Source organism: Carcharodon carcharias, chromosome 9, assembly GCF_017639515.1.
Source record: "Carcharodon carcharias isolate sCarCar2 chromosome 9, sCarCar2.pri, whole genome shotgun sequence".
Taxonomy (NCBI): Eukaryota; Metazoa; Chordata; class Chondrichthyes; order Lamniformes; family Lamnidae; genus Carcharodon; species Carcharodon carcharias.
Genome location: NC_054475.1, coordinates 90,665,777 through 90,690,243, shown reverse-complemented (window position 1 = coordinate 90,690,243; position 24,467 = coordinate 90,665,777). Strand labels below are relative to the sequence as shown.

The 24,467-nt window shown below is 42.9% G+C and overlaps 1 protein-coding gene across 3 annotated transcripts in view; it reads right to left on the bottom strand.

Annotated features, from left to right (window-relative positions):
- Positions 1-6,041: 6,041 nt before the first annotated feature.
- Positions 6,042-24,467, bottom strand: part of xkrx (XK related X-linked) — a 43,920-nt gene continuing 25,494 nt past the window's right edge. For all 3 annotated transcript variants that reach the window (XM_041196255.1, XM_041196254.1, XM_041196256.1), the window contains exons 2-4: positions 14,554-14,892; positions 11,616-11,875; positions 6,042-8,691 (exon numbers count right to left, since the gene is read on the bottom strand). In XM_041196255.1, coding sequence (XP_041052189.1) covers positions 7,982-8,691; positions 11,616-11,875; positions 14,554-14,867 — 1,284 coding nt within the window. In that variant the 5' untranslated portion in view covers positions 14,868-14,892 and the 3' untranslated portion in view covers positions 6,042-7,981. The remainder of the gene's footprint in view (positions 8,692-11,615; positions 11,876-14,553; positions 14,893-24,467) is intronic.

Genomic DNA, 24,467 nt, shown 5'->3' with positions numbered 1-24,467 from the left:
AGCAAGGTATAGATAGCCCTAGTGGGGGTGGGGTCGGGGGAAGAGATCGAAATAGGCTAAAAGGTAGAGATAAAACAATGGATGGAATTACATTTAAAAATAATGGAAATAGGCAGGAAAAGAAAAATCTATATAAATTATTGGGAAAAAGGGGAATCGGAAAGGGGATGGGGATGGAGGAAAGAGTTCAGGATCTAAAATTGTTGAACTCAATATTCAGTCCGGAAGGCTGTAAAGTGCCTAGTCGGAAAATGAGGTGCTGTTCCTCCAGTTTGCGTTCACCTTCACTGGAACATTGCAGCAGGCCAAGGACGGACATGTGGGCATGAGAGCAGGGTGGAGTATTGAAATGGCAAACGACAGGGAGGTCTGGGTCATGCTTGCGGACAGACCGAAGGTGTTCCACAAAGCAGTCACCCAGTCTGCGTTTGGTCTCTCCAATGTAGAGGAAACCACATTGGGAGCTGCGAATGCAAGTAGACTAAATTGAGGGAAGTGCAAGTGAAATGCTGCTTCACTTGAAAGGAGTATTTGGGCCCTTGGATGGTGAGGAGAGGGGAAGTAAAGGGGCAGGTGTTGCATCTTCTGCGGTTGCATGGGAAGGTGCCGTGGGAGGGGGTTGAGGTGTAGAGGGTGATAGAGGAGTGGACCAGGGTGTCCCGGAGGGAACGATCCCTGCGGAATGCCACCGGGGGGTGGGGGGGGGGGGGGGTGGTGAAGGGAAGATGCGTTTGGTGGTGGCATCATGCTGGAGTTGGTGGAAATGGCAGAGGATGATCCTTTGAATGCGGAGGCTGGTGGGGTGGTAAGTGAGGACAAGGGGGACCCTATCATGGTTCTGGGAGGGAGAGGAAGATGTGAAGGCTGATGCGCGGGAGATGGGCTGAACATGGTTGAGGGCCCTGTCAACCACCGTGGGTGGAAAACCTCAGTTAAGGAAGAAGGAAGACATGTCAGTGGAACTGTTTTTGAAAGTGGCATCATCAGAACAGATGCGACGGAGCAGAGGCTGAGCGTCAACTCGCTTCACTTCCTCCTCCTTCCCCCTGGACCATGATCCCACCACTGAACATCAAGCCATTGTTTCCAGGACTATTACTGACCTCTTCTCCTCTGGAGATCTTCCTTCCACAGTTTCCAACCTCAGTCTCCCAAACTCGGACGGCCCGCTTCTACCTCCTACCCAAAATCCACAAATAGGTCTGTCCCGGCAGACCGATCGTGTCAGCCTGTTCCTGCCCCACGGAACTCATTTCTTGTTATCTTGACTCCATTCTCTTTCCCCTTGTCCAATCCCTTCCAACCTATATTAGTGATTCCTCTGACACCCTACATCGCATCAACAATTTCCAGTTCCCTGGCCCCAACTGCCACCTCTTCAACATGAACGTCAATCCCTCAACACCTCCATCTCCCACTGGGATGGTCTGAGGGCTCTCTGCTTCCTCCTCGAACAGAGGCCAGAACAGTCCCCAACCACCACTACTCTCCTCTGTCTGGCTGCACTTGTTCTCACTGAACAATTTTTCCTTAAACTCCTCACTTCCTCCAAATAAAAAGTGTGGCTATGGGAATCTGCATGGGCCCCAGTTATGCCTGTCTCTTTATGGGCTATGTGGAACATTCCTTGTTCCAGTACTACTCCGGCCCCCTCCAACAACTCTTTCTCCAGTACATCAATGATTGCTTTGGTGCTGCTTCATGCTTTCGTCTGGACCTGGAAAAGTTTATTAATTTTGCTTCCAATTTCCACCCCTCCATCATTTTCACATGGTCCATCTCTGACACTTCCCTTCCTTGACCTCTGTCTCAATTTCTGGTGATAGATCGTCCACCAACATTCATCATGAGCCAACCGACTTCCACAGCTACCTCGACTACAGCTCCACACACCCCGCTTCCTGTAAGGACTCCATCCCATTCTCTCAGTTCCTTCGCCTCCATCGCATCTGTTCTGATGATGTCACTTTCAAAAACAGTTCCTTTGACATGTCTTCCTTCTTCCTTAACCGAGGTTTTCCACCCACGGTGGTTGACAGGGCCCTCAACCGTGTCCGGTCCATCTCCCCCACATCTGCCCTCACACCTTCCTCTCCCTCCCAGAACCATGATAGGTTTCCCCTTGTCGTCACCTATCAACCCACCAGCCTCTGCATTCAAAGGATCATCCTCTGCCATTTCCACCAACCCCAGCATGATGCCACCACCAAACACATCTTCCCTTCACCCCCCCGGTGGCATTCCGCAGGGATCGTTCCCTCTGGTACACCCTGGTCCACTCCTCCATCATCCCCTACACCTCAACCCCCTCCCACAGCACCTTCCCATGCAACCGCAGAAGGTGCAACACCTGCCCCTTTACTTCCCCTCTCCTCACCATCCAAGGGCCCAAACACTCCTTTCAAGTGAAACAGCATTTCATTTGCACTTCCCTCAATTTAGTCTACTTGCATTCGCAGCTCCCAATGTGGTTTCCTCTACATTGGAGAGACCAAACACAGACTGGGTGACCGCTTTGTGGTACACCTTTGGTCTGTCCGCAAGCATGACCCAGACCTCCCTTGCCATTTCAATACTCTACCCTAATCTCTTGCCCACATGTCCGTCCTTGGCCTGCTGCAATGTTCCAGTGAAGGTGGACACAAACTGGAGGAACAGCACCTCATCTTCCGACTAGGCGCTTTACAGCCTTCCGGACTGAACATTGAGTTCAACAATTTTAGATCATGAACTCTTTCCTCCATCCCCACCCCCTTTCCGATCCCCCTTTATCCCAATAATTTATATAGATTTTTCTTTTCCCGCCTATTTCCATTACTTTTAAATGTATTTTCTTCCATTGTTTTATCTCTATCTTTTTTTAGCTTATTTTGATCTCTTCCGCCCACCCCACCCTACTAGGGCTATCTGTACCTTGCTCGTCCTGCTTTCTACACTTAATGTCACCTATTATCACATTCCTTAGATAATATCACCACCTTCAACACCTCTTTGTCCTTTTGTCTATGACATCTTTTGGCTATCTCCACTTATCATTGGCCCTCTACCCAGCTCTACCTGTCCCACCCCCCTTAAACCAGCTTATATTTCACCTCTCTTCTATTTTTCCTTAGTTCTGTTGAAGAGTCACACGGACTCGAAACGTAAACTATGTTCCTCTCCGCGGATGCTGTCAGACCTGCTGAGTTTTTTCAGGTATTTTTGTTTCTGTTTTGGATTTCCAGCATCCCCAGTTTTTTTGCTTTTATCTTAGTATTGCCCAATATCCTGATACTCCTCAGGGCTATCCCAAGTAGAACCCCCTTTGAGTTAACGACAGGGACAGCAATGCAGCTACCCGAGAGAATCATAGTAGGAGGAGACAACGTAGGACCATTAAAGGGAAGGGTGCGAGACTATGTAAGGGAAATGAGTAAACAGTTACATGAGTTAGAAAGGAAGTCAACAGAGACCGACCGATGATTAAGAACATAGAAACGGACAAATCCAAAGAACGACAATGGACCCCCCAAGTGGGGATTAAGGTGATGGTCAAGGTGAGTCCGGTGCGAATGGGATTTACCCCCAGGTGGCACAGACCATATGAGGTAATTATGACAGGTGATACGTGCGCACTCGTAGATATAAAAACAGGTAGCAAGTGTAAACACTGTACACAGTTAAAAGTATATGAGGGAAATAATGGTAACCCGGACAACGGGGGCCGATGTTAATGTCTCCACAGGTCTGCAATCCTGGTTGTGGGCTTGTCAGTGCTGGTATGGGAGGCACCAACAGTCAACATCGACCATGATATCTGCCTCCACCCTGGACATAACATGCAGTGGCCGAAGTGGGGTACAGGAGAATGGATAAAGAAACCAAATATTTGGATATCGGATAGGATGACCTCCACTAGTCACCAAACAAAGATGGTAACTGGGCAAGGTATAAACACCACCACGAATGTGACACTCAATAAACCAGGGACCCCAGTCAGGTTTATGAATCCCGGACGCAGTTGGACAAAGGCCTTTTACGTCAATGAGACAACTCAAATGGTTAAAGGAATTGGTTGGAGATACTATGGTAATTTAAAACCTGAAGAACATTGGCAGACAGCAGGAGGATTAAACCTCATGATTCTGGATGACTCAGAGGGTAATTTAGACACTAGGGGTATTTATAATAGAGCTGCTGGATTGGGTAAGTGGTACTATGTAACATTAACACCGCAGATAGTTCTGGTGTGTCCACACACCCCGACGTGCTGGGACTGAGTGTCACCTTGATTGCTGGCTGGACAGACTTGCTCCTATTTGTATGGGAGCCAGGCCTGGATGGCCAGTATTGCTATGAATCATGTAAATATGTTATCAAAAGACATGGATGTAGAGATGTTCGATGTTATTTGAGTATTTGTGGATATCAAAGGCCTACCCAATGTCCTGACACAGTAAGTCCCCCTCCAGATGGGATAGTTAGGATAGGGAAGTCAAAGCCACTATTACATGGTGTGACCATGGTCTCTCTGGAAGCGATATACATAATCTCGGGGCTACTGCCCACATTACAAATTCCCTGTCACGATCATCAGAATTGTATAAGGTGGGCTAGGAGCCAACTAAAGAGAGTAATAAAGGATTACAAATTTTGAATCGTCCTGGGAATCAGGATGGGTACACAGATGAGATTAAAAAGCTTACTGGGGAACATAAGGGGTCTATTTGGAAGTGCCAATTCTGCTCTTAATCTGGGTCAAATTTATGAGCTAAATAATTATGCCTCCTGGGCGGCCACTGAGATCGCCAGAGAGTTGCGTTTTAATGCTTGTGGAAAGGCTGATGGCTATAGGTATACAAGAACACCATCCGAGTGGGACCTTTCTGAACAGTCACAGATTTGAGTCCTTGGGGGTGCATAAAGGGGAATGGGTATACAGAGCAGGGTCCCATGGGTACTTTTCTTACATGATTGACTCGATTTTGATGAGCACTAGAGATCGTTGACAGAGTCAAGAAGCTATATCACGTGCTCCTATCTAACCTTGGAACCAACCATTCACAAACAGTATTCAGGTCACATTCAGCACCTTGCCAATACAAGACGCCTTTAAAGCCATTCAGGTGTCCTCAACCCAATGATTACTTTGTGACAAGTGACACTGAGTTCCTTTATGGGGGACCTAATATGGACTACCAACACAAGCTTCTGTCTACAGGTGGCTGATTCTTTCACCTGCCAGGCAGAACCACAGGATACCTATTTAGCACATGGTGGGATGACATAGTATTCACAGACAAGACCCCTGGTAGAGTAGAGTAGCACGTCTAGCTATGCAAGAGGCTGCGTGGATAGCACGGCGATACGTAGAGGACTCCCAGGAACAAATCGATCGGGGACTTGTCCAAATGAACTTAGCTACTCAGTCAGCTAAAAGATTAGCTCAATTGGTTATGTCCCATGCTGCAGGAGGCGGGCTAACAGGTTGGTGAGGAACAACCAGGAATGGAATGACAATAGCTACAGGAATCATGCTCTTGTGGACTGTTGGACTTTGCTGTTATCAGCGGAGAATATAGAATAAATCTTTTCAGGCACCTGCAGTGACAATACAAGGATATGCTCCGGTTCCCCAGCCCACGTACTGGCTGAAGGGGAAGAGGGAGGAGAAGGAAGTCAGGTTGTATAGCAGAGTAGTTTAGGATTCCTCTGGTGGACCAGACGACTGGCCATCCGAAGGACAGGAAGAGGAATCCTCAACTGAAGGTATAGTCAACTTGGGTTTTGCCAAGGGCCAAAAGGGGGAACTGAAGGGGGTAAAAGACTAGAACAATAGACAGGGGAGCAGCTTTGATGAACCACAAGTGGTGATGAAGTTACTGAGTCAGACAATGGTCAAGGTCCATGTGTACAAACCTTGGTCATGATTGGATGGTATAAACCATGAATATGTGTTTTAATAGGTGTGGATAGTATAATCAGGTGTACATGCCTTGAATGTAATAGGATAACCTAATCATGTCTAAATGAATACAATTGGATAACGATGTTACAGTAAGAAATGTATCAACTAATGATTGGTTTATTCAAATGAACTATGATCTGTAACTGATCGGAGAGCTTGTACGCCATTTTGTGAATGGGTGCAGCTCCCCACATATGCTCGAATTAACCGGTATTAAGAAGCAAGCCACTCAGTTGCATCAAACCACGACAAAATCTGCAAAAAGATATGAATACACCCCGCAAACCCAGCCCTAACAATTCTGCAAAGTCCTTGTTACTAATATCTAGGGTCTTGTGCCAACATTGGGAGAGCTGTTCCACAGACTAGTCAAGCAACAGCCTGACATAGAATCACCAAATCATACCTTACAAACATCACCATCCCTGAGTATGTCTTATTCTGCCAGAGGACAGACCCACCTGAGGTGATGACTCTGGACCCCATGAAGTCTCGTGGCATCAGGTTAAACATAGGCAAGGAAACCTCCTGCTTATTACACCATAGCCTTCAGCTGATGAATCAGTACCCTTCTATGTTGAACATCACTTGGAGGAAGCACTGAGGGTGGCTTCAATGTGCATCACCAAAAACGGCTCTGTAGCAACACTGACCAAGCTGGTCAAGTCCTAAAGGACAGAGCTGCTAGGCTGGGTCTGTGGCAGGCGGTGAGGGAACACACAAGGGCGAAAAACCTACTTGACCTTGTACTCACCAATCTATCTGTTGCAGATGTATCTGACTATTACAAAATTAGTAAGAGAGACCACTGCACAGGCCTTGTGGAGATGAAGTCCCACCTTCACATTGAGGATACTCTTTATGGTGTTGTGTGGCACTATTACTGTGCTAAATGGAATAGATTTCAAACAGATCTAGCAACTCAATAGTGGGCATCCATGAGGCACTGTGGGCCACCAGCAGCAGAATTATACTCAACCACAATCTGTAACCATATGGCCTGGCTCAGAATGACGAAGCTGACACTCTGGCTAGAAAATAATTAGACAAAGCTCATGCTGATGAGCTAAAGCAAAAAGAACTTTTAAAAATTTGTGAACTTACTAAAAACATTGGTTTGAGAAACTTGACTTTTACACAAGTGCATATGGTAATATTTTCAGACTCCTGCTGGAAATTATGCAATTATGGGCCACAGGGTATGGAATTGAGACCAAATGTGACAGCCTTTTGAGATCAACTTCACTGACATAGCCACGTGAAGTGTTGTCATTTAGATATAGTATACATATATCAATGGCATTCATGTCATTTTAACACTACAAGCGTCTATATTAAGGGAAGAAAGATAGAATATTAGGAGTAAGACAAAGAAAAAAAATTGGCAATAAATCAAAATATAAACTACTTTCACCACCACAAATCATATACATTGAAACTCACATCAAATGAAAAAGAACTTTAAGCCTTTAAAAAAATACAAACACAATCACCCTTTAAAGCTGGTTACTAGGCTATCTCACACAAAGCAAATGTGGGTTCAGAGAAAAACTGGCTTTGTCTATTCCCGAATAAACAATCTTTCATTAAATACAAACATATTTCTGCATGATGTGGATCCAGCCTTAACACTCCCAAATATCAGGAAGGTCCAGGGTCCTTTTGTTGTTAATGGGTGTGTGTTTGTTGGCTAGCTCTTACTTCGGCTTAGTGGAGAATGACTATCCTAGAGTAGTTACAAACTCCTTTGGCTGTCAGTTTTCACAGAAAAGGTGAGCACAAAACAGCCTTTACCTTCTTCTGATGTGTACATTTAGAAAGTAACGTCCAAGCTCTGTTCCAGCTTGTAGTCGCAGTATGTTTTGAACTCCAGGATCACACTGACCTTTTATATAGATAATTCATTATTCGTATTTGTTATGAAACTCATCAGCTTGTTAAACCTTTCACTACTTCGAGGAGGAGTGATATGAAAATAGCAACAAAATCACGTTTTCACATGCAGCCACCTCTTGTCGTAACACATGAACTGAATTATGAATCCTCAACTGTAGTTTCAAAGTGAGGTTCCTTCCAACAGTGGCACTGGAGACAGTCTGCGACATTGTGCGTGAAAAGCAACCTACATGGGTGGCAGTACTGATAGAAGAGGAGCATAAAGACGATTGCCAGGCTGTAGCAAATAATTAGTTGAACCACAAGCAGAGGGGAGCAAAAGTACTCATACACTTCTGTTTTGAAAAAATACCACAAAACTAGGAGTACTGCATTTTCAACAAACCGCAGTATGTAATAGGCAGACAACCTGACCCAGTTCTGTTTCTTGTTGATTAAGTCACGATTGCTGAGCATAAGCTGGACCGCTGACCAGCAGAACACATTAATTCCAGCATACAGAATGGTAACAAGGAACAGTACGACAGCTGTGCCAAACCGTTTGTAGTTCTTTTCAATGTTTTCAGGGAAGGGTGAGCGGCTATACCAGAACTCAGCCCAAGGGAGGAAGAAGAGGACCAGGAAGTCCATGGAGACCACGGCAAACACCCACTCCTTCAATGCTGTGCTGAACAGCACCAATACTATGACTCGAGTAGCAATTTCCAAGATGCGCCACAGGATGATGCATATGTAACCAACTGGCCTGAGTTGAATCTTGTAGTCATCATACTTGATCTGGATGGAGAGGATGTTACATACCAGGGCTCCATAGGTAACTGACAGCAATGACATCAACATCAGAGCAACTGAATAAAAAGAGACAAAACTCAGTGGAAACAGATATGAACAACGGAGGTCTAGAAAAATTAGTGATAAGAGCCCCCTTGCTGGCTCACTAGGTTGGTACAAAGTCATACAGACCAAGTAGGTCCCAAGTTCAAGCCCTGCTCTCTATTTAGTTAATTGATCCCAGTTGAGGATAGCGGTAAGAAAGGGGCTCGGCAATTTGCCTCAACACCAGCATCCACTAAGCTCCCAATCTCGTGTAAAAGGAGAGAGAGAAAGAAAAAGGACCAAAAAAAAAGAAAAATCAGGGAGGGCTTCCACTTTTGATGCTTTCCCTCACTGCCTACTGGAAGTGTGTCTGTATGGATATTAAGATTCAGATTCAGCTCTGATGTTCTCATGCACAGCCTGACAACATCCATTATCTGAGCTCACATATGAAGACTAGATACCTGGATAAAATATGACAGGGAAACTGGAACTTGTGAAACCCATTGCAGCAAGGAATAAATACATTGGGAAGAGAAAAAGTGAAGGGGGGTAAAATTTGGCAAGATAAACAAGAAGTGCAAAAATAAGTACAAAAAGAAACAAAAGGCAGGATTTTACTGATTCCATCGAGGCTCTGACATCAGTAGCAAATGTGCATCAGCAACATGCATGGGCCTTGACTCTTAATTTTATGGGCAACAGCCAATTAAGTGGCTGCCACTGGGGTTGCTGTCTGTCAGCCCAATCAGAAAACCAGCAGCTCAGCAGTGCCACCTAGAGTTCTGGTCACCACTGAAGCAGACTACAGCAAGTAGGCTAAAAAAATTAAAAACTGAGCAGCTGACTACTGGGAAGGAAACCCCTGCAGAGATATAGTTGGAGCTGTGGAGGCTGCCTTCCCTGCCCTCAACTGCCTCTTAACATGAATAACCCTTGCACACCTGGTGGGGCGGGGTATGGAGCAGGGAGTGGCACCTCTATTTAGCTGACAATCTCCTCATGCACTGGGTGAGGGGAGGAAAATTCACTGTCAGCAAAATGCTGATGGTCTGGTAAAATGGAGCTTAATAGGCCTTTGCATATTTACTTTGTCTGCCCGCCTCCTTGGGAAGGTTAGGAAGCCAGTCCACCACCGCTCCCACACTGTTTTACTGGCCTCCTAGCCTCAATTTCTGCTCCTGAGGGCTGGTAAAATTCTGCCTAAACACACACAAAGTATGGGTTTTGCAGTGCAGACTTCCACAGAATTGGAAGGGATTAAGGCCGTAATGCATTATATAGTAAATTCCTGGCTGAGACGACACTGGGTAGAGGCAAGGCACATCCCAAAACTGAGGCAACAGAAATTCGTGGAAATATCATACTGGTGCAATAAGGATACTTCTCTTAAGGTTAGGAATGTCAGCTCAGAGCTTCACTCTTCATCTGACTCTAGCGATAACTAGTTTTGGAGTACTTCATACTTATATCTAGAGCATAAACTAGGAAAAAAAGGATTATCTACGTTTGGTAGTGCCTTTTCTTTTTTTCAAAATGATGCATACTCCAAACACAATAAAAATAAGCCTTGAAGAGTCATATGGACTCAAAACTCTCTTTCTCTCTCCACAGTGCTGCCAGACTTGCTGAGTTTTTCCAACATTTTCTGTTCTCATATCAGATTTCCAGCATTTGCAGTATTTTGCTTTTATTATATATAAAAAATAAGCCTTGTTGTATTCATCTTGGAAAAATCATACCGTGACTTAAAGATTATAATGTTATAAAGTTAATGTCAACATTTGTTTGACAGCTTGCAACCTCTGTAAAAGGCCAGTTGGTGCACCTTTTCACCAGTTCATTTTATTATCTTGGTCAATTTGACTCCATTGGTGGACATTTGTCCCATGTGTCAGAACATTGTGGGTTCAAGCCTCATTCTAGAATTTAGGCACATAATCTAAGCTGATACTCAGGACATTACTGCAAGAGAGAGCTGAATTGCCAATAAGTGCTGCCTTTTAGACATTAAACAGATATACCTGTTCAAGTGGGTGTAAAAGAACTTATGGTACGACACCAGAAAGGATAGTCTCCTGATACACCAGCCAACATTTCTCCTCACTCAATGCCATCTAAAACTGATAAACTCATTTTCTGTTTGTTGGACATAACTGTTGTGTTTGCCTACCTATCAACAGTCACTACACTTGGAAGGTGATTAACTGTCTGTGAAGCATTTGGAACATCCAAAGAATGCAAGAGATACTATATAAATGCAGATTCTTCCACGGAGATGTTAGTTACTCTTAATTAGCATTTCTCAAAAAATTTCAGTGAAACCTACACATGGGTACCAGAGTTTTTTTTCCCTGTCAAATTGTAGTTGCAGCAATAGTTGGTGCAATGGATTTGGCAGGGATAACAAGTAAAACCAGGACCACCTTGGAGTACCGGTTCTATCCCAAGTCAATTGCACACAACGCTGCAGTTGCTGCAACGCATCAGCCTGAATTTGACCTTCAGCACATTACTAGCTTACAGAATGAATTCTGTAAGGCGACCAAAAATATTTTCAATATGTCCCAAAATATTGTTTGGTTAGCTGATTTGCAACTATACTCAGCATGAATCAACACTTTTTGGGAGGACATGTACAATTTACCTTATTATGGAGCCTTTCTCTCTCAGTTATTTGAGCTCCTACGAGCAACCTCTGCATGATTAATCTCTGATCATCTTTCTATCAAGTAAAGCTCCATAATATTCACCCGTCTTTAGATGTGAACTATTCCGCTTTCCAAAGAACATTTTTCTTCCCCAGTAGCACTGAAAGCATTATATATCCCATGAAATATTTGCTTTGCCTGCAGTATTTTTCAGGCAACATCACAGTAAAGCATAATGTTTGTTCCATCATGAAGCACTGGGTAACCTCTGTTCAGACCCTAGACAGCAAGACCAAACATATTACCCCGTGCTGGCGGATTGTACTTCTGCATTACACTTATATACAGCTGGAGGATGAGCTGAGGGGTGGACCCCATGAAGGCTTGAATGACAGATGCCCGCTGAAAGGCATTACGGTGGATAGTCAACTTTCTCGTCGAATGGCCCACTTCTTTTTCAAATTCATTTGATTGGCCACGATGGAATCTTTTTTTCCGGCTGATGCTGACATATGGCTCTTCATGTTTCCCAGATTTGCAGAACACAATAATAGCTTCTAGACACCTGTCAGAAACAAGGGCACAATTAATCTAAAAAAAAAACATGCAAGTGCAATTCTTCGCTCTAATGAAAAATAATGGAAGAACAATTGCATGTTTTCATTAAAAAAATATTTAGCAATCGAATGAAAAAGCCTTTCTTTCCATCAAATTCTTCCTTCCACAGATCACGAATTATCTAAATCAAGTGCTTAACCTTCTAAATGAAAATTCTTCATAAGTACTTCCTGATTTCAACAGCTAATGAATCTGAACTCTAGAGTATACATCCATTCGGAAGACTGCCATTATTCAACCCCAGGTGCGTGTCCTCAGTAAAAGGACCTAATGCACATTGAATGCTAGGGGGTGGGTGACTTACGTTTGGAGAGGGGGGAAATCACTCCAGTTGGACGGTTTTATCTATCTCTTCAGTCCTATGATAGACTGTAATCTCATCTAGCCTGTCCAACCTTCTGTGCTCATACAATTCAGTCCTTTTGAGCATTCCCGTAAGTAAGCTCTGGAATTCGCTCTCTAGGTTTATGTTTGACACTGGAGTGCAGCAATTCCAGGTACTATACATCTGAAGTCATTGTCTGATTCACTGGGAGTGATCACATTTGGGGGAACTCTGGCACAATCAAATTATCTAGTTAAAGCCTAAAAATGTAATACTTTCTCCATTTCCATGCTGTTTTATCTGCTATCTTTCTATTACTCCTTTGTCCTTTCTGCTCCTTCCAGTGGTTTTACTGACTGATGGATGAATGAATTGGATTGTCAGTATCAAGTACTTTGTTGTCACTAAACAGAATTGAAAAAAAACATGCATCATTTCTCCTTTTAAATGGATCATGTCCAGAAGGATGGCTGGTGGCAGTGATTGAAATGTTACAGAACTACTTCATTGTATTAGTGTTAATAACTTCAACTTTGAATGGGAAATACTTTGCAACCTTCTGAATTCAGTCTATTAAAAAAGAATTTATTTTTACACTTTAATAAAACAAATTAACTCATTAATTCCATAACAGTAGAAACAGCATCTATTTACTGGGTCCACATAAAAGGCCGTTCAATCTAACCGGAACTCCCCACCGGACAGCACTGTGGGAGTACCATCGCCATGCGGTCTTTTTCTGTTCAATCAAACCTACTTAAAGGCTGTAATGAGAATGTGGAAAGATCTTCAATTCCAAATAATAGAGCACAAATATATGTAAAGGAAAGAAAGAGATTGTGTTGAAGGCTATGCAAACAGGGATAATCAAATTTAGGATTTGGTGCATTTCTGTATTAGCACTTTAAAAGAACTAGTTAGTTTAATTCTTCTTACCTGTCCTCATTTCCCCTCTCCCCAACCAAATATTTACCCCCTTCCCTTTTAAAAACTATTATTAAGGATTACGTATCCACCACTATTTCAGGATGGGGAATTCCTCTACATAAAGAAGAAATCTCTCATCCCTTTATGGGGAAGGGCAAGCGTGAGGCCTGGAATAGGTATTCTGTGAAATGAAAAACAGGAGTCTAGAAAAAAGTTCAATATGAGAAAACATTACACCCAGAGTTTGACAGATGGGAAAACATATACTAAATGCAATTACATACATGATAAAATAAAACAAGTAATTGTGTTTCAGAACATGCAGCAATCTACAATTGTGTGATAATTAAGGATGGATTTTTAGGAAAGCACTTATGTAGATTATGATTTCCAATTTATTTCCCTCACTTGATACACAATTTCATGCTGGCATCCTTTTGTTACCCCACCCAAAAGTCTAACTACCATACAGAAGTCTTTGCTGCGTGTACAATGAGAGGAGTGAGGCAGGGTATGATTAACAACAACAAACTGCTTTTCATTAGAGCATTTAACTTAGGAAAAATGTCCTCAGGTGCTTCAGAGGTGTTAAAAGAACCATCCCAAGTTCCCCAAAGTTCATGTGTACTTTACCTCAGAAGTTAAGGAATAGTGATCAAGAGCAAAATTGCTGGTTGATTTTTATCTTCATTAGTCTAGGGGCATTTAAGATGCCAAATGATCAGCTAACTCAAACAGGCCAAGAGATTAAACCTGGAGGTTCTGTATCACCAGGTCCTAGTGGTTTCCATCCCACCTGCGTTCTTCATAGTTTTCCAAGTTCTCTAGATTCAGGTCGAATGTGGTCTAAATCCATTTACAGTTCAAACAGACTAGCAAACTGTGTTAGCATACTATCCTTTTGCCTCTGTGACTTCTGTTTGAATCCAACCTAGACAAGTGGGATGAAAATTTGAAGACTAAGGTAAAACAGGTTTCAAGCACTCATCCAGTTTGATGCGTGTGCAGATCCACTACACAAGACTGTCCCTCATATGTCAATGAATTATCAGTTTCACTCACGGTATGGCTGGTGTGGGAAATGGAAATATCACAAAAAAATTAATGGGGTTTATCTTTCTTTGAGCTCAAGACTGTTGGAATAATTATTGGAAAGAGCTTTGCATTGTAGTTAGTTGGATTGTATCTAACCTAACCTGAGAATGTTTGCTTTGTTGATGGGAGCCTGAAATGGAGAGTTTCTCAACTCTACTTTTACCTTGATAAGCATAAAATCTTAACAAAATATTTTAATAGTGTTACTAAAACTATAAACATTATATCTAATCATTGACTGATAATGAAGGTCTATGACAGTAACATTCATTGCTAACCTGATGATAGGTCCCATCTGCAGTAGATGAAGCAGTAATATGAATGGCCTGTTCATGCCCAGTTCCCGATGGATTAAGATCAATGCAAACTGCACCAGCACAGATGGTACCAACATGAAGACAATAGTTAGTCCCAGCCAATATGAATCACCCCAGCGGCTGTACAAGGCACAGAGAATGCCACCAGCTACAATTTCTGCTATGAACAGCACCGTAGAGATGATGATGCTGGCTGGCATTTTTGCCCGGTGCAGTACAAGAGTTGCTGAGTTGCGTTTAGCTTCATCTCCATTAATAGCCCCTATCTTCTCCATTCCAATCTAATGGTTGCAAGCTCACCTAAAAACACAAGTAAAAGTTATACTATAAACACATTTATTATGGTATAGGGATGTAGAGAATAATGCATACTTTGGACTGCATTCTGTTACAATCTTATAAAGGGGGTAAAATTGTTTATATGCAAAGCAAATGAATATTCCATGCCATTGAGCCTGTTAACTCAAAGAATGTAATGTTTTATAAAGGACAGGAATATTTAATCTTTAATGTTTAATCTGTCCTTTTAAAACTGCTGTCAGAGATTTCAGGTCTGCATTAGATTCTATCTCAGGTTCAATGCTATCGGTTTCCCCCATAAGCAGACCCCATAGCCTTTATGGTCAAGAGTTTATTATTACTGCTCAATAACCAGTCATATTGTGCAAGAAAATATGACGTAACAATAGTTTTATATTTTATTTCCTTTAAAGTACCGATCTAATTCTCTTTTGAAAGTTATTATTGAACCTGCTTCCCCTAACCTTGCTGACTTTGCATTCCAGTTCCAGCTCACTATGTAAAAAATAATGGTTCCTCTTGTCAACTGCAGCTCCTTTGCAATCATCTTAATCTGTGTCCCCTGGTTACCTACACTTCTCGACTGGAAACAGGTGCTCCTCATTTATTCTCCCAAAACCATTCATGATTTTGAACACCCCTATCAAATCTCTTAATCGTCTACGCCCAGCTTCACCAATCCTTAAGTATAATTTCCTCATTCCTGATACTATTTTATTAAATCTCTTCCGCACACTTTCCAAAGCCTTGGCACCCAACTTAAAGTGTGATGTTCAAAGCTGAAGAAAATACTTCACCCAAGGTCTAACCAGTATTACAAAATGATTTAACATACCTTCCTTGCTTTTGTACTCTATGCCTCCATTAATAAATGCAAGTATTTCCTGTCCTTTTCTAACAGCCTTTTCAACTTGTGTACATATATGCCCAGGTCGCTCTGTTCCTGGACTCCATTTAAAATTGTACCATTAAGTTCATATTGCCTCATAGATAATGTCACACTTCTCTGCATTAAATTTCATCTACCATGTATCTACCTGTTTCACCAGTCGGTCTATGTTGTCTTGGCATCTGTTACTAGATCTTCACTCTTTAGTAAATTCCATGTTTCATATCATCTGCAAAGTTTGAAAGTATGCCATTCATACACAAGTCCAGATCATATGCCAAAAAGAGCAGTGGCTCTCATACCGCCCCTTGGGGAACAGCTATTTATACTTCTCTCCAGACTGAGAAACAATCGTCCACCGCCGCTGTCTGATTTCTGCTCCTTAGCTATTTTTGTATCCATGCTGCCAATGTCCCTTTAATCCCTTAGCAAATCTATTTTGTGGTACTTTGCAAAACACTGTTTCAAAGTCCATATTAACATCAACCCTATCTGCTACTTCATTAAAGAATTCGATCAACTTAGTCAAACACGATTTGCCTTGAACAAATCTGTGCTGACTTTCATTTATTAGTCCAAAATTTTCCAAATGCCAATTACATTTTCTCCCAAATTACAGCCTCTAAAAGCTTCCCACTGACATGAAACTGACTGGCACGTAGTTACCATGTTTATCCCTCTCCCTGTTTGTGAACAGGGTGTAACATTTGTAATCCTCCAGCTCTCTCAGAATAACCTCCATATCTGAGGAGGATTGGAAGATTGTGGCCAGAGCCACTGTTTTATCTCAGTAACCTAGGATATGCTCCATCCAGATCAGGTTACATTTCTACTTAGGATCTCCTCTTTATTTTTATTCTGCCTGATATCGCTACCACTCATCCGCTGCTGCTACTTTTGCAACATCTCCCCTCTAATGAATGTGGATGCGATGTACTCATTTAATACTTAAGCCACATCCTCTACCTCCCTAAGAATATCTTGTTTTTGGTCTCTAATTAGTCACACCTTTCCTTAGATTATCCTTTCATGTTAACCACTAATAGTATCATAAGAAATAGCAGGAATAGGGCATTCGGCCCATCAAGCCTGCTCTGTCATTCAATAAGATCATGACTGATCTGATTGTAGCCTTAACTCCACTTCCCTGCCTGTCCCCCATAACTCTCGACTCCCTTATTGATCAAAGATTTGTCTAACTCAACCTTGAATATATTTAGTAAGCCAGCCTCCACTGCTCTCTCTGAAAGTCCAAAGACTAACAACCTTCAGAGCAGAAATTCCTCCTCACCTGTCATAAATGGGAGACCCCTTATTTTTAAACGATGCCACTTAGTTCTAGTTTCCCAACATCTACCCTGTCAAGCCCCCTCAAAATCATATGTTTCAATAAGATCACCTCTCATTCTTCTAGACTCCAATGATTATAGGCCAAACCTGTTCAACCTTTCCTCATAAGGCAACTTCATCCAAGGGATCAGCATAGCGAACCGTCCCTGAACTGCTGGCAATGAAAGTAAATCCCTCCTTAAGCGAGGACACCAAAAATATACACAGTACTCTAGGTGCAATCTCACCAATGCCCTGTACAGTTGTAGCAAGACTTCCTTACTTTTATATTCCATTCCCTTTGCAATAAAGGCTAACATTCCATTTGCTTCCTAATTATTTCCTGTTCCTGCATGCTGGCTTTTTGTGGTTCCTGTACAAGAACACGCAGCTCTCTTTGTATTGCAGAAGTTGAGGTCTCTTTTAATTTTAATAATATTCTGCTTTTCTATTCTTCCTGCCAAAGTGGACAAGTTTACATTTTCCCACATTATACTCCATCTGCCAATCATTTTCCCCAGTCACTTAACCTATCTATATCCCTTTACATCCTCCTCACAACATGCCTTCCTACCCATCTTTGTATCATCTCAAATTTAGCTACCTTCATCCAAGTCATTAAAGCAGATCGTAAGTAGCTGTGGCCCCAGTGCTGATCCCTGTGGCACCCCAATTGTTACAGTTTGCCAAGTTGAAAATGATCGATTTACCCGACTCTCTGCTTTCTGTTAGTTAGCCAATCCGCTATCCGTGCTAATATATCATCCCCAAAACCAACTTGTGCAGTAACTTTTTGGGTGGCACCCTATCGAATACCTTTTGGAAATCCAAACACACATCTACCTGTTACCGTTTATCCACCCTGCTTGTTACAACTTCAAAGAACTAATAAATTTGCCAAATCTTTTACAAAACCATGTGACTCTGGCTAATTGTGTTATGATTTTCTAGGTGTCCTGCTACTACCTGCTTAGTAATAAATCCCAGCTTTTTCTCAACGACAGATGTTAGGTTAACTGCCCAATACTTTCCTGCTTTCTGTCTCCCTCCTTTCTTTAATACAGGGTTACATATGTCATTTTCCAATCTGCTATGGCCTTTCCATAATCTAGAGAATTTTGGAAGATTACAACTAATACACCCACCATCTCTGGCACCACTTCTTTGAAGACTCTAGGATGCAGGCTCAGGTCCAGGGGGCTTGTCAGTCTTTAATCCCATTAAGTTTTCCTAATTTTTTTTTCTAGTCATTGTGATTGTTTAAATTCCTCCCCCCAACTCCTTCCTCTCGCCCCCTCCATTTCTACTATCCTTGGAATGCTTTGTGTCTTTTATTGTGAAGACAGATACAAAATACCTGTTCAAAGTCTCTGCCATTTCCCTGTTTCCCATTATTAATTCCCCAATCTCACCTTCTGAGGGACCAATGCTCACTTTAGCTACTCATTTCCGTTGTATGGAATTGTAAAAGCTTTTACTGTCCGTTTTTACATTTCTTGCAAGTTTTCTGTCATACTCCAATTTCTCACTTTTTTTTTTAAGTCATCCTTTATTGGTTTCTAAAATTCACCCAATCTTCTGGGCTACCACTAATCTTTGCAGAATTGTATGTATTTTCTTTCAATTTGATACCAACCTGAACTTCCTTAGCCACAGATGGTGCATCTCTCTTGTCGAGTCACTCTCTTTCAGTGGAAGACATATTTATTGAGAGCTATGAAATATCTCCATAAATGTCTCCCAATGCTCCTCTACCATCTTACCTTTTAATCTATTTTCCCAGTCCGCTTTAGCCAGCTCTGTCTCTATACCCTTGTAATTGCATTTATTTAAGTTTCAGACATTAGTTTCTATCCCACATTTCTCACCCTCAAACTGAATATGAAACTCTATTATGTTATGATCACGCGTATCTAGAAGATCCATTACCACCACCAGTTAATCCTGTCTCATTACATATTACCTTCTCCAAAATGGTCTGTTCCCTGATTGGTTCCTGAATGTATTGTTCCAAGAAACTGTCTCAAGTAAACTCTATGAATACATCCTCCAGACTACCTTTGCCAATTTGATTCATCCAATTTATAAGAGATTAAAACTTCCTACAATTATTGCAGTACCTTTCAAACAAAATCCCATTATTTCTTGATTTACACTCTGCCCTACAGGGTAGCTACTGTCATGGGGCCTATAACAACTCCCACCTGTGACTTCTTTCCTTTGCTATTCCTTGTCTTCACCCAAACTGATTCTACAGTTTGACCTTCCAAACCAAGATAACTTCTCACTACTGTACTCATCATATCCTGTATCAACAGGGGTACCCCCAACTCTTTTTCTTTCTTCCTGTCCTTCAGAAATATGAAATACCCTTGAATATTCAGGTCCCAGCCATGGTCACTTTGCAACTTTATCTGCAATGGCTATTGAATCATACCTGCATATGTCCCCTCCTCAATCTTCTCTGCTCCAGATAACCCCAATCTATCCAATCTCTCCTCATAATTAAGACTCTTCAGCCCAGGCAACATCTGGTAAATCTCCTCTGCACTCTCTCTAGCGCAATCACATCCTTCCTATAATGCGGATTCCAGAACTGCACGCAATACTCTAGCTGTAGCCTAACCAGCATTTTATACAGTTCCAGCATAACCACCCTGCTCTTATATTCTATGCCTCAGCTAATGAAGGCAAGTATCCCACATGCCTTCTTAACCAGCTTATCTACCTGTCCCACTAACTTAAGGGACCAGTGGACATGCACATCAATGTCCCTCTGATCCTTGGTACTTCTCAGGGTCCTACCATTCATCGTGTATTCCTGTGCCTTGTTTGTCCTGCCCAAGTGCATCATCTCATACTTATCCAAATTAAATTCCATTTGCCACTGATCAGCCCATCTGACCAGCCCGTTTATATCTTCCTGTAATCTAAGGCTATCCTCCTCACTATTTACCACCCCACCAGCTTTCGTGTCATCCGTGAACTTACTGATCAGCCCTCCTACATTAAAGTCTAAATCGTTGATATATATCACAAACAGCAAGGGACCCAACACCGATCCCTGTGGAACCTCACTGGACACAGGCATCCAGTCACAAAAACACCCCTCAACCATCACCCTCTGCTTCCTGCCACTCAACCACCTCTGGATCCAATTTGCCAAAATGCCTTAGATCCCATGGGCTCTTAACTTCAAAATCAGTTTCCCATATGGGACCTTATCAAAAGCCTTGCTGAAGCGCAAGTAGACTACGTCAAATACATTGCCCTCATCTACATACCTGGTCACCTCTTGAAAAATTCAATCAAATTGGTCACTCATGACCTCCCCTTAACAAAACCATGCTGACTGTCCTTGATTAATCCCTGCCTCTTCAAGTGTAGATTAATTCTGTCCCTCAGAATTGCTTTCAATAGTTTCCCCATCAATGAGGTTAGACTGACTGGCCTGTACTTCCCTGGTATATCCCTTCCTCCCTTCTTGAATAACAGTACTACATTGGCTGTCCTCCAGTCCTCTGGCACCTCTCCTGCAGTCAGAGAGGTATCGAAAATTATTACCAGCACCTCTGCTATCTCCTCCCTTGCCTCACTCAACAGCCTGGAATACATTTCATCTGGGCCTGGAGATTTGCCTACTCTTACGCCTGCCAGACCACTTAGAACCTCTTCCCTTTCTATGCTAATTTCTTTGATTATATCACAGGCCTTCTGCCTGATTTCCATACCCATGTAGTCCCTCTCACTTGTGAACACCAATACAAAGTATTCATTTAGAACCCTATCTACGTCTTCCGGCTCCACACAAAAATTACCACTATGGTCCTTAATGGGCCCTACACTTTCCCTAATTATCCTCTTACTCTTAATGTACTTGTAAAATAATTTTGGATTTTCCTTTATTTTTCCTGCCAATGTTTTTTTGATGTCCCCTTTTTGCTCTCCTAATTTCCTTTTTAAGTTCACCCCTACATATTCTATACTCCTCCAGGGCTACCACTGTTTTGAGCCCTCGGTATCTGCCATAAGCCTCCCTTTTTCTCTTTGTCCAATCCTGTATATCCCTCAACATCCAGGATTCCCTGGATTTGTTGGTCCCACCCTTTATCTTTACTGGAATATGTTGGCCCTGTACTCTCCCTATTTCCTTCTTAAATGAATCCCACTGCTCTGATGCAGATTTACCTAAAAGTAGCTGCTCCCAGTCCACTCTGGCCAAATCATATCTGATCTTATTAAAATTGGCCTTCCCCCAATTTAGAACTCTGATTTCTGGCCCAGCCTTGTCCTTTTCCATAACAACCTTGAATCTAATGGAGTTATGACCACCATCTGCAAAATGCTCCCCCACTGATACCTCTACCACTTGCCCGGCTTCATTCCATATAATTAAGTCCAGGACCACCCCCCTCTCTTGTAGGACCTCCTAAGTATTGGCTTAAAAAGCTCTCCTGGATGCATTTTAAGAATTCCGCTCCCTCTAAACCTATCACACTATGACTAACCCAGTTAATGTTGGGGAATTTGAAACCCCCCCCCCCCTACTATTATTACCCTATTATTTTTACACTTCTCTGAAATTTGCCTACGTATCTGGTCTTTTACTTTTCTCTGGCTGTTTGAGGGCCTATAGTGCACTCCCAACAATGTGATTGTGCCGTTTTTGTTTTTACATTCTATCCATATGGCTTCATTTGAGGAGCCTTCTAAGATGTCCAACAGAGTGCGCTGGTGAGAAGTGACTGAAGCATTCTGGGAGAAGTCATCGCAGCCACCGCGACTCGGGAGGGAATTGAGCAGGACTCACTGTCAAAGAACGGAATAGCACCAAACACTACATTGCTGTAGTGTTTCCATCCCTCCCTCCTCCTCAAACCTAAAAAGAGAGGAAGAGGCAGTGCCTTCAGGAGTGCACCAGACCTGCCTTCTGAAAGTGGATTTTAAAGAAAAAGCAGCTGGTTGGTGAGTAAATCCTGGGAGCAGATTCGGAGGGAGGGGCACCGGAGCGGTGAGTATAAATCTAGCTTACCTCGGGGATTCGCTGCCTTGACTCCAGGGAGCAGACTCAGAGGGAGGAGCACCGGAGCAGTCAGTATAAATCTAGCTTACCTCGGGGATTTGCGGCCTTGTCTCTAGGGAGCAGACTCAGAGGGAGGAGCACCAGGGCGGTGACCTCGGGACACAGAGTAACTGAAGCCAAAACTGAAAAAAGTGATGTCACATGAAAGCTGTGACCTGATTAGTTGGTAGGAAATCTGCACCAAATTTGAAAAAAACACTGCAAAGCTAATTAATTAATTATCTAAGTCAAGGTGACTGGGCAGGTGATATGCTGTAGCTGTATGATGTGGGAACTGGCAGATCCCATTGCAAGCCGCAGTGACCACATCTGCAGCAAGTATTGGTTGCTGGAGGAACTCTGGCTCAGAACTGATGAGCTGGAGTCCGAGCTCCGGACGCTGCGGCACATCCGGGATGGGGAGAGTTACCTGGACGCTTTGTATCAGGAGGCGGTCACACCGGGTAGATTAAGGACCTCAAGTCCGGTCAGTGGTCAGGGTCAGCAGGGTGTGACTGCAAGTGAGGCAGGTAGAGAGATCCTGTGTTCAGGAACAGAGGAGCCTGAGCTCTAGACCTTGTCCAACAGGTACGAGGTACTTGCTCCCTGTGTGGTTGAGGAACAGGGCTGTAGGGAGGATGAGCCAGCTGACCACGGCACTGTGGCACAGGAGGCCATTCAAGAGGGGGGAGCAAAAAGACAAATGGTAGTTGTAGGGAATTCTATAATTAGGGGAATTGATAGCATCCTTTGTAAGCAGGATCGAGAGTCCTACATGGTATGTTGCCTGCCCGGTTCCAGGGTGAGGGACATCTCTGACTGGCTTGAAAGGATATTGGAGAGGGAGGGGGAGGATCCAGTTGTTGTGGTCCACGTCAGGACAAATAACATAGGTAAGACTAGGAAAGAGGACCTGTTTGAGGATTATCAGGAATTGGAACTAAATTAAAGAACAACTCCTCAAGGGTTATAATCTCTGGATTACTACTCAAGACACGTGTAAATTGCAAGAATAAGGGAAGTAAACACGTGGCTAAAGGAGTGGTGCGGGAAAGAGGGGTTCCATTTCGTGGGGCACTGGCATCAGTATTGGAACAGGAGGGATCTGTACTGTTGGGACGGTCTCCACCTGAACCGATCTGGGACCAATGTTCTAGCGAAAAGGGTAAACAGGGTGATCAACAGGACTTTAAACTAGAAAGTGGGGGGGGGTAGGGAAGGGTAAAACTCCAAGAAGTATGACTAATGGGAAACAAAGCAGCAAGTTAGCGTGTAGGGGGGTGGATTCAACTTCATGGAAAATTATGAAAAAACTGAAAAGAAAGGAGAGCCCAGGAGAGGATATTAAAGTCTCCAGAACACAAAATAGGACAGTGTTTGGAAAGGGCTAGGAATCTAACTTCAAGCACATCAGATAAAGGGATGACAATGAGAAAGGGGACAGGAAATACAGGACTGAAGGTGTTGCATCTGAATGCATGCAGTATATGAAATAAAGTAAATGAGCTTGTGGCACAGATTGAAATTGGCAGGTATGATGTGGTGCGCATTACGGAGACATGGCTGCAAGGGGATCAGGACTGGGAGTTAAATATCCACGGATATACATCCTATTGAAAAGATAGGCAGGTTGGCAGAGGGGTTGGGGTTGCTTTGTTAGTAAGAAATGAAATTAAATCGATAGCAAGAAATGATGTAGGATCAGATGATGTAGAATCTGTGTGGGTAGAGTTGAGGAACCGCAAAGCTAAATAAACCATAATGGGAGTTATGTACAGGCCTCCGAAAAGTAGTCAGGATGTGGGGCACAAGGTACACCAGGAGATAAAAAAGGTGTGTAAGAAAGGCAAGGTTACAGTGATCATGGGGGATTTCAATATGCAGGTAGACTGGAAAAATCAGGTTGGTAGTGGATCCCAAGAAAAGGAATTTGTGGAATGTCTACAAGCTAGCTGGCTTTTTGGAGCAGCTTGCAGTGGAGCCCACTAGGGAACAGGCAATTCTAGATTTAGTGATGTTTAATGAGGCAGATTTGATAAGGGAGCTTAAGGTGAAGGAACCCTTAGGAGGAAGTGACCATATGTTAGAATTTACCCTGCAATTTGAGAGGAAAATGCTGAAATCAGGATGTAACAGTATTACAGTTGAATAAAGGCAACTACAGAGGCATGAGGGAGGAGCTGGACAGAATTGACTGGGGGATGAGCCTAGCAGGAAAAACTGTGGAACAGCAATGGCAGGAGTTTATGGGAGTAATGTGGGAGACACAGCAAAAATTCATCCCTAGGAAGAAGA